The sequence below is a fragment of the Salmo salar genome, chromosome ssa28 (genome assembly GCF_905237065.1).
Source record: "Salmo salar chromosome ssa28, Ssal_v3.1, whole genome shotgun sequence".
NCBI classification, from domain to species: domain Eukaryota; kingdom Metazoa; phylum Chordata; class Actinopteri; order Salmoniformes; family Salmonidae; genus Salmo; species Salmo salar.
Window position 1 is genome coordinate 17,021,885 of NC_059469.1, and position 23,745 is coordinate 17,045,629.

Genomic DNA, 23,745 nt, shown 5'->3' on the forward strand with positions numbered 1-23,745 from the left:
AGCAACTTTTTCCAATTCACAGCCTGAATTTAAAATTGATTAAATTTAGATTTTGTGTCAATGGGACACACACAATACACCATAATGTCAAAGTGGTATTATGTTTTTAGAAATGTTTAAAGGTTAATTAAAAATGAAAAGCTTAACCTTTGTCTTGAATCAAAAATAATTCAACCCCTTTGTTATGGCAAGCCTCAATAAGTTCAGGAGTAAAAATGTGCTTAACAAGTCACATAATATGTTGCATGGACTCACTCTGTTTGCAATAATAGTGTTTAACGACATTTTTGAAGGACTACCTCATCTCTGTACCCCACACATACAATTATCTGTAAGATCCCTCAGTAGAGCAGGGAGGTCCCATGAAGACCAGGGAGGTTTTCCAATGCCTCGCAAAGAAGGACACCTATTGGTAGATGGGTAAAAATAAAAAAACAAGACAGTGAATATCCCTTTAAGCAGGGTGAAGTTATTAATTACACTTTGTAGTCACTGGGTGTATTGATACACCATTCAAAGATACAGGCGTCCTTCCTAACTCAGTTGCCGAAGAGAAAGGAAACCAATCAGGGATTTCACCATGAGGCCAATGGTGACTTTAAAACAGAGTTTAATGGCTGTTTTAGGAGAAAATTGAGGATGGATCAACAACATTGTAGTCTCTCCACAATACTAACCTAAATGACAGGGTGAACAGAGCCTGTACAAAATAAAAATATTCCAAAACATGCATCCTGTTTACAACAAGACACTTAAGTAAAACTGCAAAAAATGTAGCAAAGAACTTAATGTCCTAAAGCGTTATGTTTGGGGAAAATCCAACACAACACATCACTGAGTACCACTCCATATTTTCAAGCATAGTGGTGGCTGCATCATGTTATGGGTATGTTTGTCATCGGCAAGGACTAGGGAGATATTTGTGATAAAAATAAATGGAATAGAGCTAAGCACAGGCAGAATCCTAGAGGAAAATCTAGTTCAGTCTGCTTTCCAACAGACATTGGGAGAAAAATGTACATTTTCAATAGAAAAATAACCTAAAACACAAGGCCAAATATGCATGCTCTTCAACCGATCGCTGCCGGCACCCACCCGCCTAGCATCACTACTCTGGACGGTTCTGACTTAGAATATGTGGACAACTACAAATACCTAGGGTTAGGGTGAGACTGGCTAGACTGTAAACTCTCCTTCCAGACTCACATTAAGCATCTTTAATCCAAAATTAAATCTAGAATTGGCTTCCTATTTCGCAACAACGCATCCTTCACTCATGCTGCCAAACATACCCTCGTAAAACTGACTATCCTACCGATCCTTGACTTCAGCGATGTCATTTACAAAATAGCCTCCAACACTCTACTCAGCAAATTGGATGCAGTCTATCACAGTGCCATCCGTTTCGTCACCAACGCCCCATATCCTCTCTGGGATAGGGGGCAGTATTTTCACGTCTGGATGAAAAGCGTGCCCAAAGTAAACTGCCTGCTACTCAGGTCCAGAAGCTAGGATATGCATATTATTAGTAGATGTGGATAGACACCACTCTGAAGCTTCTAAAACTGTTTGAATAATGTCTGTGAGTATAACAGAACTGATTTGGCAGGCGAAACCCCGAGCACAATCCATCCAGGGAAATGTTTTTTTTTTAGGTCAATCTGTTTTACATTGGTTTCTATGGCAAGCCCGTTTTAATAGAAATATGCTTGCAGTTCCTATGGCTTCCACTAGATGTCAACAGTCTTTAGGAATTGGTTGATGTTTTTCCTTTGAGTAATGAAGAAGTAGCCTTTTCCTTTCTGAGCGTAGAGCCAAGTGTACTTTTTTGTTTGGGGCGCGCGACCTGAAGCTCCCTCCACTTTTATTTTATCCGCTATTGAACACAGTTTATCCCGTCTTAAATTTTATCGATTATTTATGTTTTAAAATACCTCAAGTTGGATTAGGAAATCTGTTTGAAATGTTTGGACCAAGATTACAGGTAACTTATTAGATAATTTGTAGTCATGTTGGGCGAGTTGGAACCGGTGTTTTTCTGAATGAAACATGCCAAATAAATGGACATTTTGGGGACATAACGACAGAATTAATCGAACAAAAGGACCAATTATGATGTTTATGGGACATATTGGAGTGCCAACAGAAGAAGATCTTCAAAGGTAAGGCATGAATTATATCGTTATTTCTGAGTTTTGTGTCGCACCTGGCGGGTTGAAATATGATTGTCATGTGTTTGTTTGATGGGGTGCTGTCCTCAGATAATAGCATGGTTTGTTTTTGCAGTAAAGCCTTTTTGAAATCTGACACGGTGGCTAGATTAACAAGACGTTAAGCTTTATTTTTGGTGTATTGCACTTGTGATTGTATGAAAGTTAAATATTTCTAATAATTTAATTTGAATTTGGCGCTCTGCCATTTCACCGGATGTTGTCAAATCGATACCGCTAGCGGGATTTGATCCATAAGAAGATATACCACCCACCACTGAGACCAGTATACTCTCGCTGGCTGGTCCTCGCTACATATCCGTTGCCAAACCCACTGGCTCCAGGTCATCTAAAAGTCTATGCTAGGTAAAGCTCCACCTTATCTCAGCTCACTGGTCACCATAGCAACACCCACCCGTAGCACACGCTCCAGCAGATATATCACTCCAGTGTTAATTTGCTAAATTGTAATTACTTTGCCACTATGGCCTATTTATTTCCTTACCTCCTTACTTAATTTGCACACACTGTAAACAGATTCTTCTATTGTGTTATTGACTGTACGTTTGTTTATCCCATGTGTAACTCGGTGTTGTTGTTTTTTGGCGCACTGCTTTGCTTTATCTTGGCCAGGTCACAGTTGTAAATGACAACTTGTTCTCAACTGGCCTACCTGGTTAAATAAAGGTGAAATAAATATGATAAAAATATACACTGGAGTGTCTTACCAAGACGGCATTTAATATTCTTCAGTGGCCTAGTTACACTTTTGACTTAAATTGGCTTACAAATCTATAGTGGCAAGACTTGAAAATGGCTATCTAGCAACTTGACAAAGCTTGAAGAATTTCAAAAAGAGTAATGTGCAAATATTGTACAATCCAGGTGTGCAAAGCTCTTAGAAACTTAACCAGAAAACACTCACAACTGTAATCACTATCAACGGTGATTCTAACATGTATTGACTCAGGGGTGTGAATACTTATGTAAATTAGATATTTCATTTTCAATACATTTGTTAAAATTTCTAAAAACATGTTTTCACTTTGTCATTATGGGGTATTGTGTGTAGATGGGTGAATTCAGGCTGTAACACAACAAAATGTGGAATAAGTCAAGGGGTATGAATACTGTCTGAAGGCACTGTAGATCCCCTAAAATTGAGTGAACACCACATAAAGGCTATTGATTATACTCTTTTATCTCTGACAGAGGGACATAAAGAGGGAAACGATTGGCCAGTTTTAAATCAGCATCCTTCCATGGTGGTAAAGCTGAACTGTAATAGAACTCTCTCTAAGAGCTCATAAAAGTGCACTATCCTTTGTCTCTCTCTTATATGCCCCATTATGTCACTGTAAATGTATGGTAGAATCAAAGTGAGTATTTATTTAATGTAATTGTTAGATAAATGGCAAGACCTAGCGCTTTGTTTTTTCGCGTTGTTTGTAACTTATTTTGTACATAATATTTCTGTCACAGTCTCTTAGGACCGAAAAGATATCAGAACAGCGATTATTCACCTCAAACAGGATGAAGATGTTTCCTTTAATGAGTTGGACACAAAGGATTTACTGCTGATACAGGACCAGGGTCAAATCCCCATCATTCGCATGAAGAAGAGACGACGATACAGGGGACGCTGGTCCGGTGTGCCTTGTGAGAATTCTTCGGCGAGTGGGTAACCCGCCTTTACCATCCGTCCTATTGGCCAATGTGCAATCATTGGAGAATAAACTGGATGAGATCTGTTCGAGACTATCCTACCAACTGGACATTATGTTTCTGTTTGTCAATAACAGCTGGTGCGCGAAATCTAATATAAAGGAAGTCTCAAGGTTTTGCTTGCCTGAGGTAGAGTATCTCATGACAAGCTGTAGATCACACTATTTACCGAGAGTTTTCATCTATATTTTCCCAAGCTGTCTATTTACCTCTACAAACAGATGCTGGCACTAAAACCACACTTAACGAGCTGTATAAGGCCATTAGCAAACAAGAAAATGCTCATTCAGAGGCGGCGCTCCTAGTGGCCGGGGACTTTTATGCAGGGAAATTTAAATCAGTGTTACCTCTTTCTACCAGCTGTGCAACCAGAAGAAAGAACACTTTAGACCACCTTTACTCCACACATAGAGACGCGTACAAATCTCTCCCTCATCCTCCATTTGGCAAATCTGACCATAATTCTATCCTCCTAATTCCTGCTTACAAGCAAAAGCAGGAAGGACCACTGACTCCCTCAATACGGAAGTGGGCAGATGACGCAGATGCTAAGCTACAGGAATGTTTTGCTAGCACAGACTGGAATATGTTCCGGGATTCATCCGATGACAGTCACCAGCTTCATCAATAAGTGCATTGATGACATCGTCCCCACAGTGACCGTACATACATACCCCAACCAGAAGTCATGGATTACAGGCAACATCTGCACTGAGCTAAAGGGTAGAGCTGCCACTTTCAAGGAATGGGACTCTAACCCGAACGCTTATAAGAAATCCCGCTAGCCCTCCAACCAACCACCAAACAGGCAAAGCGTCAATACAGCTCTGACGCTCGTCGGATGTGACAGGGCTTGCAAACTATTACAGACTACAAAGGGATGCCCAGCTGTGAGCTGCCCAGTGGCACATGACTACTAGATGAGCTAATTGACTTCTATGCATGCTTCAAGGCAAGTAACAATGAAGCATGCATGAGAGCACCAGCTGTTCTGGACAACTGTGTGATCACGCTCTCCGTAACCGATGTGAGTAAGACCTTTAAACAGGTCAATATTCACAAGGCTGATGGGCTAGACGGATTACCAGGACGTGTACTCAGAGCATGCGCTGACCAACTGGCAAGTGTCTTCACTGACATTTTCACCCTGTCACTGACCGAGTCTGTAATACCTACATGTTTCAAGAAGACCACCATAGTCCTTGTGCCCAAGAGCACCAAGGTAACCTGCCTAAATGACTACCGACCCGTAGCACTCACGTCTGTAGCCATGAAGTGCTTTGAAAGGCTGGTCATGGCTCACATCAACACCATCATCCCAGAAACCCTAGACCCACTCCAATTTGCATACCGCCCCAACAGATCCACTGATGACGCAATCTCTATTGCACTCCATACTGCCCTTTCCCACCTGGACAAACAGAACACCTATGTGAGAATGCTGTTCATTGACTACAGCTCAGCGTTCAACAACATAGTGCTCTCAAAGCTCATCACTAAGGTAAGGACCCTGGGACTAAACACCTCCCTCTGCAACTAGATCCTGCACGACTCCAACACCATCGTTAGGTTTGCCGACAACTCAACGGTGGTACTGTAGGCCTGATCACCGACAGTGATGAGATAGCCTATACGAAGGAGGTCAGAGACCTGGCAGTGTGGTGCCAGGACAACAACCTCTCCCTCAATGTGACCAAGACAAATTAGATGATCATGGACTACAGGAAAAGAGGGCTGAGCACGCCCCCAGTCTCATCGACGGGCTGTAGTGGAGCAGGTTGAGAGCTTCAAGTTCCTTGGCGTCCACACCACCAACAAACTATCATGCTCCAAAGACAGTTGTAAAGAAGGCACGACAACGCCTATTCCCCCTCAGGAAACTAAAAAGATTTGGCATGGGTCCTGAGATCCTCAAATGGTTCTACAGCTGCAACATCGAGAGCATCCTGACCGGTTGCATCACTCCCTGGTACAGCGATTGCTCGGCCTCCGACCGCAAGGCACTTCAGAGGGTAGTGCGTACGACCTAGTACATCACTGGGGGCAAAGCTGCCTGCCATCCAGGACCTCTATACCAGGCGGTGTCAGAGGAAGGCCCTAAAAATTGTATGGCAACTGCTCAGCCTCCAACCACAAGGCGTTACAGAGGGTAGTGCATACAGCTGTCATAGACTGTTCTCTCTACTACCGCATGGCAAGCGGTACCGGAGTGCCAAGTCTAGGACAAAAAGGCTTCTCAACAGTTTTTACCCCCAAGCCATAAGACTCCTGAACAGGTAACCAAATGGATACCCGGACTTTTTGCATTGTATGCCCCCCCCCCCCCCCGACCCCTCTTTTACGCTGCTGCTACTCTCTGTTTATCATATATGCATAGTCACTTTAACCTGTTGGGTCTAGGGGGCAGCATTTGCACGTCTGGATAAAAAAATGTACCCGATTTAATCTGGTTACTAATCCTACCCAGTAACTAGAATATGCATATACTTATTATATATGGATAGAAACCACTCTAAAGTTTCCAAAACTGTTTGAATGGTGTCTGTGAGTATAACAGAACTCATTTGGCAGGCAAAACCCTGAGACATTTTCTGACAGGAAGTGGATACCTGATGCGTTGTATTGACTTTAAACCTATCCCATTGAAAAACACAGGGGCTTAGGAATATTTTGGCACTTCCTATTGCTTCCACTAGATGTCACCAGCCTTTACAAAGTGTTTTGAGTCTTCTGGAGGGAGATCTGACCGAACAAGAGCCATGGAACGATGATGGCCCATTAGACACCTGGCGCGCGAGTTCATGTTGGGTACCCTCGTTCCAATACGTTATAAAAGAGTATGCATTCGTCCACCTTGAATATTATTCATGTTCTGGTTAAAAAGGCCCTAATGATTTATGCTATACAACGTTTGACATGTTTGAACGAACGGAAATATATTTTTTCCCCTCGTTCATGACGAGAAGTCCGGCTGGCTTACATCATGTGCTAACGAGACGGAGATTTTTGGACATAAATGATGAGCTTTTTTGAACAAAACTACATTCGTTATGGACCTGTGATACCTGGAAGTGACATCTGATGAAGAGAATCAAAGGTAATGGATTATTTACATTGTATTTTCGATTTTAGATCTCCCCAACATGACGTCTAGTCTGTATCGCAACGCCGTATTTTTCTGGGCGCAGTGCTCAGATTATTGCAAAGTGTGATTTCCCAGTAAGGTTATTTTTAAATCTGGCAAGTTGATTGCGTTCAAGAGATGTAAATCTATAATTCTTTAAATGACAATATAATATTTTACCAATGTTTTCTAATTTTAATTATTTAATTTGTGAAGCTGACTTGACTGCCGGTTATTGGAGGGAAACGATTTCCTCAACATCAATGCCATAGTAAAACGCTGTTTTTGGATATAAATATGAACTTGATAGAACTAAAAATGCATGCATTGTCTAACATAATGTCCTAGGAGTGTCATCTGATGGAGATTGTAAAAGGTTAGTGCATCATTTTAGCTGGTTTTATGGTTTTGGTGACCCTGTCTTTGACTTGACAAAACATTACACACAACTCTTGTAAATGTACTGTCCTAACATACTCTAAATTTATGCTTTCGCCGTAAAACCTTTTTGAAATCGTAAAACGTGGTTAGATTAAGGAGATGTTTATCTTTCAAATGGTGTAAAATAGTTGTATTTTTGAAAAATTTGAATTTTGACATTTATTTGGATTCAAATTTGCCGCTCTTGAAATGCACCTGCTGTTGATGGAGTGCACCACGGGTGGCACGCTAGCGTCCCACCTAGCCCCAAGAGGTTAACTATACATTCATGTACATACTACCTCAATTGGCCCGACCGACCAGTGCTCCCGCACATTGGCTAACCGGGCTATTTGCATTGTGTCCCACCACCCGCCAACCCCTCTTTTTACGCTGCTGCTACTCTCTGTTCATCATATACAGTATGCATAGTCACTTTAACCATACCTACATGTACATACTACCTCAATAAGCCTGACTAACTGGTGTCTGTATATAGCCTTGCTACTGTTATTTTCAAATGTCTTTTTACTGTTGTTTTATTTCTTTACTTACCTACACACACACACTTTTTTTTTTGCACTATTGGTTAGAGCCTGTCTTGGTAGTGCATCACCGCCTGGTATGGCAACTGCTCAGCCTCCAACCACAAGGCGTTACAGAGGGTAGTGCATACAGCCCAGTACATCACTGAGGACAAGCTTCCTGCCATCCAGGACCTCTATACCAGGCAGTGTCAGAGGAAGGCCCTAAAAATTGTCAAAGACTCCAGCCACCCTAGTCATAGACTGTTTTCTATGCTACCACATGGCAAGCGGTACCGGAGCACCAAGTCTGCTGAACAGCTAATCAAATAGCTACCCGGACTATTTGCATTGACCCCCCCTGCTACTTGGTGATTCTTATCTATGAATAGTCACTTTACCCCTACCAACATGTCAGTGGAGGCTGCTGACAAATAACATTTCATTTGATTTACTATAACTGCTAACTAGACAACAGAGAAAGAGTATCATGGTGCATTTCCAATTAGGATTTACCCTGGTGTTTTACCCAGAAAGCCTCAGACTTTTGAGTTTCCACCTCCATGGCCCGGCTCCTGGGACTCACTGGGCCTTGAACTCAGTGGACCTGCTCTGACTTGAGGCCAAGGCAAGGCCCTGGGGCTTTTCAGGCAGCATTTACATAACAATGGTTAACTGTGAACATGGGTTTACACCTTTGATGGTTAACACCTTCTCACAAACCAACTGTTTTGATTATGCAGAGTTTGTTGGTTCTGCTCTTCACTGTCAGCCCTAGCTACGGAAACACAATTCCCCCACAATAACATAAGTGTGTATACACTAGTGTAACACTGGTGTTGCAGTTGAAAAGCAGCAGAGCATTAATGAAGGTATCCCCCACTCTCTCTCTCAATTTCAATTTCAATTTAAGGGGCTTTATTGGAATGGGAAACATATGTTTACATTGTCAAAGCAAGTGAAATAGATAATAAACAAAAGTGAAATAAACAATAAAAATGAACAGTAAACATTACACTCACAAAAGTTCCAAAGGAATAAGGACATTTCATATGTCATATTATGTCTATATACAGTGTTGTAACAATGTGCAAATAGTTAAACTACCAAAGAGATAAAAATTACAAATAATTAAAGAGCAGCAGTAAAATAACAATAAGCGGGGCTATATACAGGGAGTACCGGTACAGAGTCAATGTGCTGTGGCACCGGTGTAGAGGTAATTGAGTTAATATGTACATGTAGGTAGAGTTATTAAAGTGACTATGCATAGATAATAACAGAGAGTAGCAGCAGCGTAGAAGAGGGGCGGGGGGGCAATGCAAATAGTCTGGGTAGCCATTTGATTAGATGTTCAGGAGTCTTATTTCTTGGGGTATACGCTGTTTAGTAGCCTCTTGGACCTAGACTTGGCGCTCCAGTACCGCTTGCCGTGTGGTAGCAGAGAGAACAGTCTATGACTAGGGTGGCTGGAGTCTTTGACAATTTTTAGGGCCTTCCTCTGACACCGCCTTGTATAGAGGTCCTGGATGGCAGGAAGCTTGGCCCCGGTGATGTACTGGGCCCTACGTACTACCCTCTGGAGTGCCTTGCGGTCGGAGGCCGAACAGTTGCCATACCAGGCAGTGATGCAACCCGTCAGGATGCTCTCGATGGTGCAACTTGGAACCTTTTGAGGATCTGAAGACCTATGCCAAATCTTTTCAGTCTCCTGATAGGGAATAGGTTTTGTCGTGAAACTCTTCAAGACGGTCTTGGTGAGCTTGGACCATGTTAGTTTGTTGGTGATGTGGACGCCAAGGAACTTGAAGCTCTCAACCTGCTCCACTACAGCCCCGTCGATGAGAATGGGGGCGTGCTCAGTCCTCCTTTTCCTGTAGTCCACAATCATCTCCTTTGTCTTGATTACGTTGAGGGAGAAGGCCTACCACTGTTGTCTCATCTGCAAACATAATGATGGTGTTGGAGTCGTGCCTGGCTGTGCAGTCATGAGTGAATAGGGAGTACAGGAGGGGACTGAGCACACACCCCTGAGGGGCCCCTGTGTTGAGGATCAGTGTGGCGGATGTGTTGATACCTACCCTTACTACCTGGGGGCGGCCCGTCAGGAAGTTCAGGATCCAGTTGCAGAGGGAAGTGTTTAGTCCCAGGGTCCTTAGCTTATTGATGAGCTTTGAGGGCACTATGGTGTTGAATGCTGAGCTGTCAATGAATAGCATTCTCACATAGGTGTTCCTTTTGTCCAGGTGAGGCGGTATGCAAATTGGAGTGGGTCTATGGTTTCTGGGATGATGCTGTTGATGTGAGCCATGACCAGCCTTTCAAAGCACTTCATGGCTACAGACGTGAGTGCTAGTGGTCGGTAGTCATTTAGGCAGGTTACCTTAGTGTTCTTGGGCACAGGGACTGTGGTGGTCTGCTTGAAACATGTTGGTATTACAGACTCAGACAGGTAGAGGTTGAAAATGTCAATGAAGTCACTTGCCAGTTGGTCAGCGGATGCTCGGAGTACACGTCCTGGTAATCCGTCTGGCCCTGCGGCCTTGTGAATGTTGACCTGTTTAAAGGTCTTACTCACATCGGTTGCGGAGAGCGTGATCACACAGTCGTCCGGAACAGCTGATGCTCTCATGCATGTTTTAGTGTTACTTGCCTCGAAGAAAGCATAGAAGTAGTTTAGCTCGTCTGGTATGTTCATGTCACTGGGCAGCTTGCGGCTGTTATTCCCTTTCTAATCTGTAATAGTTTGCAAGCCCTGCCACATCCGATGAGCATCGGAGTAGGTGTAGTACGATTCAATCTTAGTCCTGTATTGACGCTTTGCCTGTTTGATGGTTCGTTGGAGGGCAGAGCGGGATTTCTTATTAGCGTCCGGGTTAGAGTCCCGCTCCTTGAAAGCGGCAGCTCTACCCTTTAGCTCAGCGCGAATGTTGCCTGTAATCTATGGCTTCTGGTTGGGGTATGTACGTATAGTTACTTTCGGGACGACGCCATCGATGCACTTATTGATGAAACTAGTGACTGATGTGGTGTACTCCTCAATGCCATCGGAAGAATCCCGGAACATATTCCAGTCTGTGTTAGCAAAACAGTCCTGTAGTTTAGTATCTGCTTCATCTGACAACTTTATAGACCGAGTCACTGGTGCTTCCTGCTTTAATTTTTGCTTGTAAGAAGGAATCAGGAGGATAGAATTAGGTCAAACAGATTTAAGTTTCCCTGCATTAAAGTCCCCAGCCACTAGGAGCACAGTCTCTGGATGAGTGTTTTCCTGTTTGCTTATGGCAGTATAGAGCTCATTGAGTGCGGTTTTAGTGCCAGCGTCGGGCTGTGGTGGTATGTAGACAGCTACAAAAAATACAGATGAAAACTCTCTAGGTAGATAGTGTGGTCTACAGCTTATCATGAGATACTCTACCTCAGGCATGCAAAACCTTGATACTTCCTTAGATATCGTGCACCAGCTGTTATTTACAAATATACATAGGCCGCCGCCCCGTGTCTTACCAGAGGCTGCTGTTCTACCCTGCCGATAGCGTATAACCCGCCAGATGTATGTTATTAATGTCGTCATTCAGCCACGACTCTGTGAAACATAAGATATACTTATTTATATAAGATATACTTATCTTAATACTTATTTTCCACCATAATTTGCAAATAAATTCATAAAAAATCCTACAATGTGATTTTCAGGATTTTTTTTCTTCTCATTTTGTGTGTCATAGTTGACGTGTACCTATGATGACAATTACAGGCCTCTCTCATCTTTTTAAGTGGGAGAACTTGCACAATTGGTGGCTGACAAAATACTTTTTTGCCCCACTGTAGATCCCCTGAACGCAGCTCACTCTCCAGATCCCAATCACCTGAATTCTGATCACCTGTTCACACACCTGTATGTCATTATTACACACTATTTAGTTCAGTTCTTTGCACCCCATCATTGTGAGGTTTTGTTTGTTTTGTGACACACTTCTAGTCGGAGCGCTGGTTTTCCTGTGATTTAATCCCCCCGTGTATGATAGTTTTGGCCTGCCTCACTAATGATGCCTTTTGCCTATTCCCTGCCTGTACTGTTGCCTTTTTGGACCCCCTGTGTATGACCTTCTGCCTGCCCCTGGACCCAGCTACCTGCCTCCTCCTGTGTATGACCTTCTGCCTGCCCCTGGACCCAGCTACCTGTCTCATCTTGTGGTCCTGTACAAATAAACACCTGCTGCGTCCTGCGCTTGAAACCAGCTCTCTGTCTCCCATCGTGTTCAATACACAATGACTCTCTCTAGAGACATCTATCGCATTTCACACAGGCATTGAAGGAGACAACTAACCAGGATCTGGCCACTGTAATAATATTATGAAAGACTCCATCTATAGACAGCCCAGAGCCGAAGACAGTCCACAACTTGGAGAACCCACAATAAATATCACATTAGCTGCTAGGAGACTTAATTACTATGAGAACATATGGCTCAATTGCTGTTTGTTTGGATGTATCTCAAATATTACCCTATTCCCTACAATGCAAAAAAAATGGCACCCTACATAGGGAATAGGGTGCCATTTGGGTGACACAGTTTTATCACATTTGGAAAAGACGCTTAGCGAATCCGAGAGGATGATACAGACAACTCAAAGCAGTGTCGTCAGAGGAAAAAACACCCTCATGTGTTTGACATTCAGGTATGTGATATTATAAAAAAAGACTAACTGAAGCAACATTTCCATTCATGGAGGTCAGAAAAGGTTGCCGTTTATGTCTTCATTGATATCTGTTGCGACAGTCTTTTTGATGTTGAAAAGTCTTCTAATGAGTGAAGCTAACATGTTCAGCCTTTTGTGTAAAAAATATATTCCTTTTGACATGTTGGGACTCAAGAGCTTAAAGGCACTTATCCTACCTTGTCCAGGCCAGGGCTGATGGCTTTCATGCACCATCCCAAAATAATAATAACTTAATTAATTGTTAAAAAGAGAGGGAGTGGTACAGTTGACCCACTCTCCATTTTAGGCAACAGGCTTAAATAATGCAGACACACGTAATGAAAATTTAAGTGTCTTTTAACTCAGTATCTTCTGACTGCAGTACAGTTGATGAGACAAAGCAGGATATCTGAGTAGAGCGAAATCAGAGTAAATGTGTCAGACAACACACTTAACCGTAAACAATTAGGGTATAACTGTTCAGCCTAAAGGGATAATCCACCCCAGAAATAAAAATCATGAATCTCCTGTCAATTTGGTGAAAGCACATGTTCCATCAGTGGGTAAAATAAAATAAAAATCCCCATAATTTATCTTCTAATTGGTCCGTATGTGGAAATCAGATAATCGTGTAGGAACGCGTCATAGTGACAATTCTCATCACTGGAGATAGGGGATAATACACTATCACGTTTCATAACGCTTTTAAAACAATGACTTCCATTCCAGATCACCAAATCAGCCAATGGATAGTATGGGCCTACTTGTGTTGAACACATCCATCCATTTATATCCTCATGACAAAGTATATATTTCGCTTAGATGTGCTCAATCTAAGTGTACCAAATGATTCAACTTCGTTTCTCCTTCAAGTACCATGTAGCAATGGGCCCTGTGTCTGTACGAAACAGAGATATTACATAAAGGAGGAGATAGGTATCACATTGGGCAATGAATGGAGAAATGCCCACCCAACTGGCTGTTGACCCATCGCATTCACGTTGTCATGCTGCGTCACGCAGTTGCTAAGCTAATCGTCACGCAATCCCTTCTCAAAGTCAGGGTATGAGTCTAGAATCCTGCCTATTTTCCTCGAAAGTACGTAATGTCATGATTCCAAAGCTATACGATATTACAGAGAACAAGTTAATTATCTCACATCTTGGAAAAGATTTGCAATGCTGTACTTCTTGTTCATGAAATTCATGCTAATGTTTGGTTTTTGAGCTAGTGCTGAATAGTTTCCCATTCACTCAATGAAAGAGAGCTCTCCTTGTCCCAGAATCTTCCAGAATGCACCGTGCGGCCCATTGACAACGCATGGGCCACATACACAATGGGCATTAATACGATTCTAACGGAGTTTCCCATCTCCTCTAAATATCTCTGTGGGAAAGAAGCATACTCTGCCCTCACTCTGGGCAGAGACTAATTGTAAGCATTGTGGGTTTGAAAAATATTTCACACTTTTAATCAAAGGAATTACTGGTTTGGGTTGGATTATCCCTTTAAGTGGTGTCAGTGTGGTTTAACAATATACCCTAGCCTAGAGACAATGAGATTCATTATTGTGCCTCTGTTTGTGTCTTTATCAACAGCAGTGAACTGAAAGAGTTAAATAATGTATCTGTGAACCTTGATCACCCTACTGCACTTAACGTGTGTGTGTGTGTGTGTGTGTGTGTGTGTGTGTGTGTGTGTGTGTGTGTGTGTGTGTGTGTGTATATTTATGTACAGTGCATTTGGAAAGTATTCAGACCCTGTGACTTATTCCACATTTTGCTACATTACAGACTTATTCTAAAACTGATTCAGCATTGAAAGTCCCTAAAAACACAGTGGCCTCCATCATTCTTAAATGGAAGAAGTTTGGAACCACCAAAACCCTTCCTAGAGCTGGCTGCCCGGCCAAACTGAGCAATCGGGGGAGAAGGGCCTTGGTCATGGAGGTGACCAAGAACTCGATGGTCACTCTGACAGAGCTCAAGAGTTCCTCTGTGGAGATGGGAGAACCTTCCAGAAGGTCAACCCTCTCTGCAGCACTCCACCAATCAGGCCTTTATGGTAGAGCGGCCAGACGGAATCCACTCCTCAGTAAAAGGAACATGACAGCCCGCTTGGAGTTTGCCAAAAGGCACCTAAAGATTCTCTGGTCTGACGAAACCAAGATTAAACTCTTTGGACTGAATGCCAAGCGTCACGTCTGCAGGAAACCTGTCACCATCACTACGGTGAAGCATGGTGATAGCAGCATCATGCTGTGGGGATGTTTTTCAGCGGCAGGGACTGGGAGACTAGTCAGGTTCAAGGGAAAGATGAACAGAGTAAAGTACAGACAGATCCTTGATGAAAACCTGCTTCAGAGCGCTCAGGACCTCAGACTGGAGCGAAGGTTCACCTTCCAACAGGACAACGACCCTAAGCACACAGCCAAGACAATGAAGGAGTGGCTTCGGGACAAGTCTCTGAATGTCCTTGAGTGGCCCAGCCAGGGACTTGAACCCGATTGAACATCTCTGGAGAGACCTGAAAATAGCTGTGAAGCGATGCTCCCCATCAAACCTGACTGAGCTTGAAGGGATCTGCAGAGAAGAATGGGAGAAACTCCCCAAATACAGGTGTGCCAAGCTTGTAGCGTCATACCCAAGAAGACGCGAGGCTGTAATCGCTGCCAAAAGTGCTTCAACAAAGTCCTGAGTAAAGGGTCTGAATACTTATGTAAATTTGATATTTCAGTTTAGAATTTTCATAATTTTGTAAAAATTATGGGGTTTTGTGTATAGATTGATGATGAAAAAAATATATTTAATCAATTTTATAATAAAGCTGTAACGTAACAAAAAGGGGTCTGAATACTTTCCGAATGCAGTGTGTGTGTGTGTGTGTGTGTGTGTGTGTGTGTATGTGTGTGTGTGTGTGTGTGCGTGTCATGGCTGACGGGAGGAAATGCCAGTGACCAGCATAACTCAATAAGAGCAGAGCACTGGGCTGTGATGATGACTGTCACGAGATGGAGGACACAAGTGCCCACTCCTCCAAACAGATTCAATTAGGGCACTTTGTGAGGACGACCATCTCGGATGAATCCCTGATGACACCCTATTCCCTACATAGTGCACTACTTTTGACCAGAGCCCTATAAACCCCGTCAAAAGTATTTTACTAAATAGGGAATAGGGTGCCATTTGGGACACCTTATCAGTACAGATCAGATGATGTAACCCACATGCCAAGGGGTTCCCCAGCAGGCCCTATTGGCGTCAGATTCTATTAGATAATTCAAGCCTTTGTAAAGTTTTACCACAAAGAGAGTGAGGTAGTGAAAAGTTCTTTGAAGTACATTTTTGTTTGTCTCCTTGTCTTTGATCAAAGGGAATTCTTTCAGCTAATGTCATTCTCAGTACTTCCCTTGATATAAAACAACATTGATGAGGGGAAACAACCCATTGAGCACAGACGTCAGTTGAACTTCTAGTTTTGATTTACATTTGGTTGAGTTGTCAATTAACGTGAAATCAACAAAAAATGTCACCATGTCATTGGATTTAGGTTAAAAGTTGGGTGAAAAAAAATACGAAATTCCCTTACACTGATGACTTTTATTAATTAAACATTTGGAGTGCTGCGGCCACCTATCTACCCTATTGTCTGTGGACATGAGGACTATTTCCTCAGGACTATGAGCCCGCCACTAGTCCCATAACAGACTGCCATGACATAGGTGACTGTACACAGACAGTAGGTCGGTTAATAATTGCAATAGTGTCTTTCTCACCAGCTGATGAGTCCAGCGGCGACGGCGGACCAGGTGACACAGCATGAGTTGGGCCTCTTGCTCTCCTCCTCCTCGTCTTTCCGACAGCAGCACAGACAGCTCAGGTAGATAGCCAGACAGAGCAGATTCAGGCCCAGGCCCGCAGCCGCCACACAGCCCAGGAAGATTAACGACTATTGGGAGAGATGGAGAGATGGAAAGAGAGATTTAAGAGAAAGTGAAAGAGAGAGAGAGAAAGAAAGAGATGGAGAGAGAGAGAGAGAGAGAGAGAGAGAGAGAGAGAGAGAGAGAGAGAGAGAGAGAGAGAGAGAGAGAGAGAGAGAGAGAGAGAGAGAGAGAGAGAGAGAGAGAGAGAGAGAGAGAGAGAGAGAGAGAGAGAGAGAGAGAGAGAGAGAGAGAGAGAGAGAGAGAGAGAGAGAGAGAGAGAGAGAGAGAGAGAGAGAGAGAGAGAGAGAGAGAGAGAGAGAGAGATATTGATAGATATTGATATCTATCTATGTCCAAAACAGCACACAGTAAAAGGTATCCTCAACCTCGGGACTCACTCTGCATGACAACTCATTCGCTACAGCTATTTAGATTTCATTTCTTTGAGTATTTGTTCAGTTTGCATACTGATGCATAGGTACATCAAACACACAGCATCAGCATTGGCACTCATCACTCTCTGATCATTTGAGGGTCCAGATAAAGATTGAATGAAGCGTGACGACAGTCAGAGAACACAGATACACAAAGAATTCGAACAAACCCAATTTTGATAAACTCCCATATCTATTGGGTGAAATGCCAGTGTGCCATCACAGCAGCAAGATTTGTGAAAAGGGCAACCAGTGAAGAACAAACACCATTGAAAATACAACCCATATTTATGTTTATTTATTTTCCCTTTTGTACTTTAACCATTTGCACATAATGTGACATGTGTAATGTCTTTATTCTTGTGGAACTTTTGTGAGTATAATGTTTACTGCCCATTCGTATTGTTTATTTCACTTTTCTTTATTATCTAGTTCACTTGCTCTGGCAATGTTAACATATGTTTCCCATGCCAATAAAGCCATTAAATTGGATTGAAATGTAATTGAATGATGAGAGCAAAGTATTCTGCATAAATGGCACATAATTTGAATGTGTGATTTATGAATGTGTGTGGATAAGAGCCTGAGGAGGAGAAATGTAGTCATGAACATGTGAGAGGGGATGAGAGGAGGGGAGAGGAGATGAGAGGAGGGGAGAGGAGATGAGAGGGGAGGAGATGAGAGGAGGGGAGATGAGAGGAGATGAGAGAAGATGAGAAGATGGGAGAGGAGGGGAGAAGTGAATAGAGAGGATAAGAGAGGAGGAGAGAGGAGATGAGAGGTGAGGAGAGAGGAGAAGAGAAGAGAAGAGAGGCGGGGAGAGATGAGTAGAGAGGAGAAGAGAGCTGGGGAGAGGAGGGGAGAGGAGATGAGAGGAGATGAGAGGAGGGGAGAGGGGAGTAGAGAGGAGAGGAGAAGAGAGGAGGGGAGAGGTGAGTAGAGAGGAGAAGAGAGGAGGGGAGAGGAGATGAGAGGAGGCGAGAGGAGGGGAGGTGAGTAGAGAGGAGAAGAGAGGAGGGGAGAGGTGAGTAGAGAGGAGAAGAGAGGAGGGGAGAGGAGGGGAGAGGTGAGTAGAGAGGATAAGAGAGGAGGAGAGAGGAGATGAGAGGTGAGGTGAGTAGAGAGGAGAAGAGAGGAGGGGAGAGATGAGTAGAGAGGAGAAGAGAGCTGGGGATAGGAGGGGAGGGGAAATGAGAGGCGGGGAGAGGAGATGAGAGGCGGGGAGAGGGGAGTAGAGAGGAGAAGAGAGGAGGGGAGAGATGAGTAGAGAGGAGGGGAGGAAAGGAGAGAGGAGGGGAGAGGAGATGAGAGGAGGGGAGAGGTGAGTAGAGAGGAGAAGAGAGGAGGGAGAGGTGAGTAGAGAGGAGATGAGAGGAGGGGAGAGGAGATGAGAGGAGGGGAGGTGAGTAGAGAGGAGAAGAGAAGAGAGTACGGGAGAGGTGAGTGGAGAGGAGATGAGAGGAGGGGAGAGGTGAGTGGAGAGGAGATGAGAGGAGGAGAGAGGAGGGGAGAGGTGAGTAGAGAGGAGAAGAGGATCCCTTCTTCCTTCAGTTCCATCTGGGGAGCAGGTGCTTTCTCATACCCCTCTCTTATTCCTCCCCCATCCCTCCTCCCTCCCTCACGCCATCCCTCCCTCCTTCAGAGAGAGGTGAAGGGGATGGGACAAGAATAGCTACCCAGACAGCAACCCAAGACAGCAATAGTAGGATTTGTTGTTACATATTATTATGCCTCTTTCTCTGTCTCACCCTTTTTGTCAATCTTACATTTGTCTATCTGTCTGTCCTTATGGCCGTATGTCTGCCAGCCTGCCTGCCAGCCTGCCTGCCTGTATGTCTGTTTGCCTTTCTGCCTGTCTGCCTTTCTGCTTGTCTTCCTGTCTGTCTGCCTGTCTGTCTATAGCCATCTGTCTGTTTACGTGCTGTGATGATGTCACCTGTTCTGTAATACTATTGAGGGCATTATAGTTAGAGCTGTTCTGAATGTAAGCTCATACCCATAATACCTCAATGCGTTCAGTATGCATACATACCAGGCTAGTTATCTTAATTCCTCACGCCTTTTTGCATCGTGATTAATCCCCATTATGCCCCGTCTCCCTAATCCTCCAACCTCACCTCCATCTGTTGAGGAGTGAGGGAGGGATGCCTGATGCCTCATGTCCCATTTTCATGGCTACATGCCTCCCCTGCAGAGAGGGGGAGGTAAGGGGAGAAAGGGCTCATCTGGTGAAATCAATACCCAGCTATAAAACATAGGCTGTATTCCAAATGGCTCCCATTCTGCATGTAGTCCACTATTTTTGATCAGAGCCCTATAGTCCACTATATAGGGGTACCATTTGGGATGCTACCATAGAGGAAGTGTCCAGAGGGGGTCAGTTCAATCAAAAGACCATAGGACCCTCATCACCATCCCCCCTCTTCTTACCCTTCTGTCATACTGCCCACCCATCCCCTGGGCAACTTTGATGGGGGTGGGCACCACAAAAAATCTGAACTCTTCATGAGGGGCCGCAGATGCCCATCCCTACCGTAGAACGTGTTTGATGATAGAGGTGTGAGCATGTGTGTAGAGAGAAACAGTCTGTTAGCTGTAGCACAGATGTTTATTGGTGTCTCTCTCTCTGTGTGTGTGTGTGTGTGTGTGTGTGTGTGTGTGTGTGTGTGTGTGTGTGTGTGTGTGTGTGTGTGTGTGTGTGTGTGTGTGTGTGTGTGTGTGTGTGCGCACAGACAGACAGACAGACAGACAGACAGACAGACAGACAGACAGACAGACAGACAGACAGAGATTAGTAACTAACTAGACACTGGGCCTGATCGGACAGCTCAGAGCTTCTGCTCTTTTCTGTCCATATAAACACATGGATGGGTGGGAGAGGTAACGCAGGCAAGGAACAATGAAGGAGGGTGTGGTCAAAATAAGGCACCCACATGGCTTAAATGGGTTAAAAGGTGCTCTTGGTAAAACAAATCAAGTCGGACCCTGGTTAGGTTAAGGGCGGGGGGTTGGATGGGGGGTGATGACCCTGAGTGCTGGAGTGACTTGGAGGTGGAGAGTTAACCATCCTGGAGTGAGAAGTACTCAAAAGGGGGATGAGAGAAGATGGGGGGGGGGGTCCTACAGTGTATTTTAGGTGAGAATATTAGATGAGATGGGAGTACAGGGGGGCTGTTGGGGTGAGATTATGGGGGAGGGATCGGAATGAAACCATTTGGCTGGGAGATGGGAGTTGGGAAGGGGCAAATGAGCTCCACTAACCTTCCCCCCGCCCCCCTTCTAATCGCCATGGCAACGGCCAGGTTTGGTGGTTGCCCTTGGTCTCTTTCGAGAGAGCACTGAGGATGAGTGAAAAGGGGAATTATCACTCCCAGCCTATTTGAATTAAGCAGCATGTGACAGGCAGCCCTGCTGAAGCTACACACACTGCATCTTGTGATTCCTCTTGAGCAAACAGGGAGGTACAGAGGTAAGGAATGAATAGGCCTATGTTGTGGATGACAGAAAATAAAAATGGAGAGAGAGAGAATCTGGAACGTGGTGAGGATAGGGCTAAGAGCTATAAGGCATTAAATTAATAAACTAAAATATTATGAAGAGTTGGAGAGTTGATTCAGTGTCTGCACTCACGGTTTTAACAAAATCACTCCCCACTCTCTCTCTTTCTCTGTCTCCCTTTCTCCTGTAAATTCTCTCATGTAAAAAAGCGGGGTTGGTAAAATAATGGCATACATTTTTTTAATTATAATAGGATCAACTGTATTCTGCACTGAGGTGAGTCAGTGAGCTGGGAAATACACACACACACACACACTGCATATGTTTTACTATCCTTGTAGGGACCTAAAATGTATTTAAATTCAAAATCCTATTTTCCCTAACCCCTAACCCTAAACCTCACTCTAAACCAAACCCCTAACGCCTATCTTTGTGGAAACTTTTGGGGATTATTGGTACCCCCCACCCCCACACACACACTGAGAGAAGAGACCATCACAAACCACCACAGAGGCATCAGAGTAAAACATCATTTTATAGTAAATAGCTTGATCATTCTCCCTGAAAACACAATTTATCACTCTCAGGCCAGAAACACACACCATTATTCAGACAAAAGATTTTAGACTGATGCGATCATTTTACTCCAATGTGCTACGTATCATCCATCATTTGTAACTTGTTTTACTACAGAAATAAACGCAGAGGTGAGCATCAGTGGGTTTGCTTCGGAGAGCTCAGAGCTGCCCCAGTTTCTACTGGGCTTGGGCTAAGCAGGCAACACCCTCCTTCCTCCACTCACCCACCACCACATCCCCACTTTTTGTTTCTACCTCAACCCTTGATGGGGGAAGGGGGGGACTTGGAGGCAGTGACAGAGGAGAGGAAGATAGGAAGATGTAGCTCAGCAGAAATGAATTCCCAGGGAGAGAGGGAAAGAAGGGAGGAGAGGGGGTGGAGGATGGAGTAAAACAGAACATTGGATGATGAGTATAGAAAAACAACATGGTGTGTGGAGAGATGAGAAAGAGAGAGAATGGGGTAGAGGAGAAAGATAGAGGAAGAGAGAGGAGGGGGGGCAGGAGTCGGCCATGATAAGGATATGGGAGAACAAAAGAGGTGCTGCAGCCACAGGAACGACTAGCCTAACTAACTAATAGCCGATTGCAGTTTCTCAGCATCGTGACCGACAATTTGGATAATGCAGTCCGGTTTCGTCCATTCATTCCTGTCAGGTTAACTGGCTTGACGTCTAGAGCAGTCTTAGCTATACGTACCACTCCCAGTCCCAGCTGAGACAGACAGATAGCCTTTTCAGCCGTCCATCACACACCTTCTTGAATAGCCTCAACCATTTACAGGCTGAGGCTGGAAGGGAACAGGTCGGAGCTTACAAGCACTGGCTCTCACACTGCTGCACCAAGGGAGCATGGGACTGTTGGGACAAAAGAGGCAGCATCATGTGCTGCTAAAAGGCAAGGAAAATAAATATCCAAGGAGACAACGAGGGAGTGGTTTACATTACAACCACAGAGTTTTTAAACCCAGATGCGCAAAATCGCGAGACTTCCGGGAACGCTTGCGAAACAGACCAAGCAGACCAGCCCAGGGTTTGGGGTTTGAGAAGTCAAATCAAATCAAACTTTATTTGTCACATGCGCCGAATACAACAAGTGTAGACTTTACCGTGAAATGCTTACTTACAAGCCCTTAACCAACAGTGCAGTTCAAGAAGAAGAAAATATTTACCAAGTAGACTAAAATAAAAAGTAATAATAAAAAGTAAAAAATAACGAGGCTATATACAAGGGACACTGGTACCAGCTGAGGCAGTGGTAGGCCAGCTGAGGCAATCTGTACATGTAGGTCGGGGCGAAGCGGCCATGCACAGGCAACAAACAGCGAGTAGTCGTGTACTTGCTCACATTGAGGGAGATGTTGTTGTCCTATAGGCCGTTTCATTGTTGTCAGTGATCAGGCCTACCACTGTTGTGTCGACAGCAAACTTAATGATGGTGTTGGAGTCGTGTTTGAACAGGGAATACAGGAGGGGACTAAGTACACACCCCTGAGGGGCCCCAGTGTTAAGGATCAGTGTGGCAGACGTGTTGTTGCCTACTCTTACCACCTGGGGGCAGCCTGTCAGGAAGTCCAGGATCCAGTTGCAGAGGTAGGTGTTTATTCCCAAGGTCCTTAGCTTAGTGATGAGCTTCGTGGACACTATGGTGTTGAACGCTGAGCTGTAGTCAATGAACAGCATTCCCACATAGGTGTTCCTTTTGTCCAGGGGAGAAAGGGCAGTGTGGAGAACGATTGAGATTGCGTCATCTGTGGATCTGTTGGGGCAGTATGCGAATTGGAGTGGGTCTCGGGTATCTGGGAGGATGCTGTTGATGTGAGCCATGACCAGCCTTTCAAAGCACTTCATGGCTACTGACGTGAGTGCCACGGGGCAGCAATCATCTAGGCAGGTTACCCTCGCCTCCCTGGGTACAGGGACCATGGCGGTCCGCCCAAAACATGTAGGCACTTCAGACTCGGTCAGAGAGAGGCTGAAAATGTCAGTGAAGACACCCGACAGCTGGTCCGCGCATGCTCCGAGCTCCGAGCACACGTCCCGAGCACACCTCCCGGCAATCTGTCCGCCCAGCTGCCCTGCGAGGGCCGACCTGCTCAAAGGCCTTGTCCACATCGGCCACCGAGAGTGCCATCACACAGTCATCCAGAACAGCTGGCGCTCTCGCAGCTGTTTGTTCATCCGCAACCGCCCGACTATATGAGATAAAGTGAAAATTTCCAACATTTTGGTAGACTATTTGTTCTTCAACTTGTCTATAATTAGATAGATATAGCTTCTCTTTTTTTTCTTCTCTTCAATCTAGTTGACATCGGTTAAGTTCTCTCTCTCATCTTTCGCTGAGCAAAGACATTTAGGGACTGGGGAGAAAATACAAAGCAAAACAAAAGGGGAAAGATTTTCTGTGCAAAATGTTCAAATGACATCAGTTTGACCAGTCATAAGGAAAAAAGAAAGCTGTGAAAATGACCCAACGTGTTTCTGATAAGGTTTCAGTTCGGCTTCGATACATATTTTACGTGGTTGAAATACTATCAGCTTTTATTCTGCTTTTATGGTGCAGACAGGACCTTTACAGATGGTATCTAACTGAGCATTGCATTCTCT

The 23,745-nt window shown here is 44.3% G+C and overlaps 1 protein-coding gene across 2 annotated transcripts in view; it reads right to left on the reverse strand.

Annotated features, from left to right (window-relative positions):
- Positions 1-23,745, reverse strand: part of ttyh2 (tweety family member 2) — a 115,462-nt gene that overhangs the window by 69,793 nt on the left and 21,924 nt on the right. For both annotated transcript variants that reach the window (XM_014179817.2, XM_014179816.2), the window contains exon 2: positions 16,483-16,655. In XM_014179817.2, coding sequence (XP_014035292.1) covers positions 16,483-16,655 — 173 coding nt within the window. The remainder of the gene's footprint in view (positions 1-16,482; positions 16,656-23,745) is intronic.